This window comes from Numida meleagris, unplaced genomic scaffold (genome assembly GCF_002078875.1).
Source record: "Numida meleagris isolate 19003 breed g44 Domestic line unplaced genomic scaffold, NumMel1.0 unplaced_Scaffold307, whole genome shotgun sequence".
Taxonomy (NCBI): domain Eukaryota; kingdom Metazoa; phylum Chordata; class Aves; order Galliformes; family Numididae; genus Numida; species Numida meleagris.
In genome coordinates, this window is record NW_018364545.1 from 176,797 (window position 1) to 178,601 (window position 1,805).

General features: G+C 56.6%; 1 protein-coding gene across 1 annotated transcript in view; it reads left to right on the forward strand.

The window, feature by feature from the left end:
• Nucleotides 1-1,478, forward strand: part of LOC110391149 (zinc finger CCCH domain-containing protein 4-like) — a gene marked incomplete at its 5' end in the record, with an annotated part of 7,163 nt that extends 5,685 nt beyond the window's left edge. Inside the window, 2 exon segments of the mRNA XM_021382892.1 lie at nucleotides 413-635; nucleotides 1,168-1,478. Coding sequence (XP_021238567.1) covers nucleotides 413-635; nucleotides 1,168-1,478 — 534 coding nt within the window.
• Between the last annotated feature and the right edge of the window lie 327 nt (nucleotides 1,479-1,805).

Genomic DNA, 1,805 nt, shown 5'->3' on the forward strand with positions numbered 1-1,805 from the left:
GATGCCAGCACCGTTCCCAGTGGGATCTCACCTCCATTCCCAATGGGATGCCAGCACCGTTCCCAGTGGGATCTCACCTCCATTCCCAATGGGATTCCAGCACCATTCCTAATGGCATCCCACCTCTGTTCCCAATGGGATCCCACCTCCATTCCCAATGGGATCCCACCACCATTCCCAGTGATATCCCATCACTATTCCCAGTGGGATCCCACCTCCGTTCCCAATGGGATCCCACCTCCATTGCCAATGAGATTCCAACACCACTCCCAGTGAGGTCCCATCATCATTCCTGATGGGATCTCACCTTTGTTCCCAATGGGATCCCAACACTCTTCCCAACGGGATCCCAACCCCGCTCCCAATGGGACCCCAGCCCCATTCCCATTCTTCGTGTCCCCCCCCCCCGCAGCCCCACCAGCCCTACTCCTCCTCTCACAATGCCCCGATGCAGAAGAAGCCGTACTCCAAGATGGAACCCAAAGGCTACGGCTCCTACGAGGACTACGAGGCCGAAGAGTACGGCCGCTACGAGGGGGAGGAAGATGAGGATGGGCCGAAGGACGACTACGATGACTTCGCCAAAGAACTGAACCAGTACCGCCGGGCCAAGGAGGGATCGCACCGGGGCCGAGGTACCAGAGCTTTTGGGGCTGAAATCTCCCCTTTTCGGTACATGGAGACTGGGAAAAAAAAGCCAATTCCATGCCCAAACCCCACCCTGAGCCCCACTGCCCCAATTTTCGTCATTTTGGGCCAAAATTTGCCACGGTCCATCCACTCTCGGCGTCACCAGTTTACCCAAACCCTGCTCTGAGCTGCACTGCCCCAATTTTCGTCACTTTGGGTTGATATCTGCCACAGTCCATCAACAACTACAACCCCAGTTCCATGCCCAAACCCCACCCTGAGCCCCACTGCCCCAATTTTTGTCATTTTGGGCCAAAATTTGCCGCAGTCCATCCACTCTCGGCGTCACCAGTTTACCCAAACCCTGCTCTGAGCTGCACTGCCCCAATTTTCGTCACTTTGGGTTGATATCTGCCACACAACTACAACCCCAGTTCCATACCCTGACCCCACCCTGAGCCCCACTGCCCCAATTTTCATCGTTTTGGGCTGAAATCTACCAGGATCTGCCGAGTGATGCCCCCATTCCTTCCCCAGGTGGCCGGGGCCGTGGCCGTGGGTTCCGGGGCCGTGGCCGGGGCTGCATGAGGGGAGGCCGAGGAATGGGACGGGGCAACCGCGGCCGGGGCCGAGGGGAACACATGGAGGATGAGGAGGAGATGTACGAGGAGGAGATGGAGGTGAGTGGTGGGGATGGGGATCTGAGGGGGCTGGGAGGGTCGGGAGTCGCAGGAACTGGGGGTAAAAGGGATTGGGATGGGGCGAAAATGGACGGGAATGGGGCTGAAGGGGATGGGATGGGGATAAAAGGGGTGGGATGGGCTGAAAAGGGATGGGAATGGGGGTGAAATGGACGGGAATGGGGCTGAACGGGATGGGATGGGGATAAAAGGGGTGGGATGGGGTGAAAAGGGGTGGGAGTGGGGGAAAAAGAATGGGAATGGGGGTGAAAGGGAAGGAAATTGGGATAAAAGGGATGGGAATGGAACAAAAAGGGATGGGATAGGATGAGAAAGGGATGGAGTAGGGCAAAATGTGCTGGGAATGGGGATAAAGGGATAGATGGGGTGGAAATGGACAAGAATGGGGGAAAAGGGAATGGGAATTGGGCTGAAAGGGGTGGAATGGGGATAAAAGTGCTGAAACAGGTGCAAAAAGGGATGGGAATGAGGATA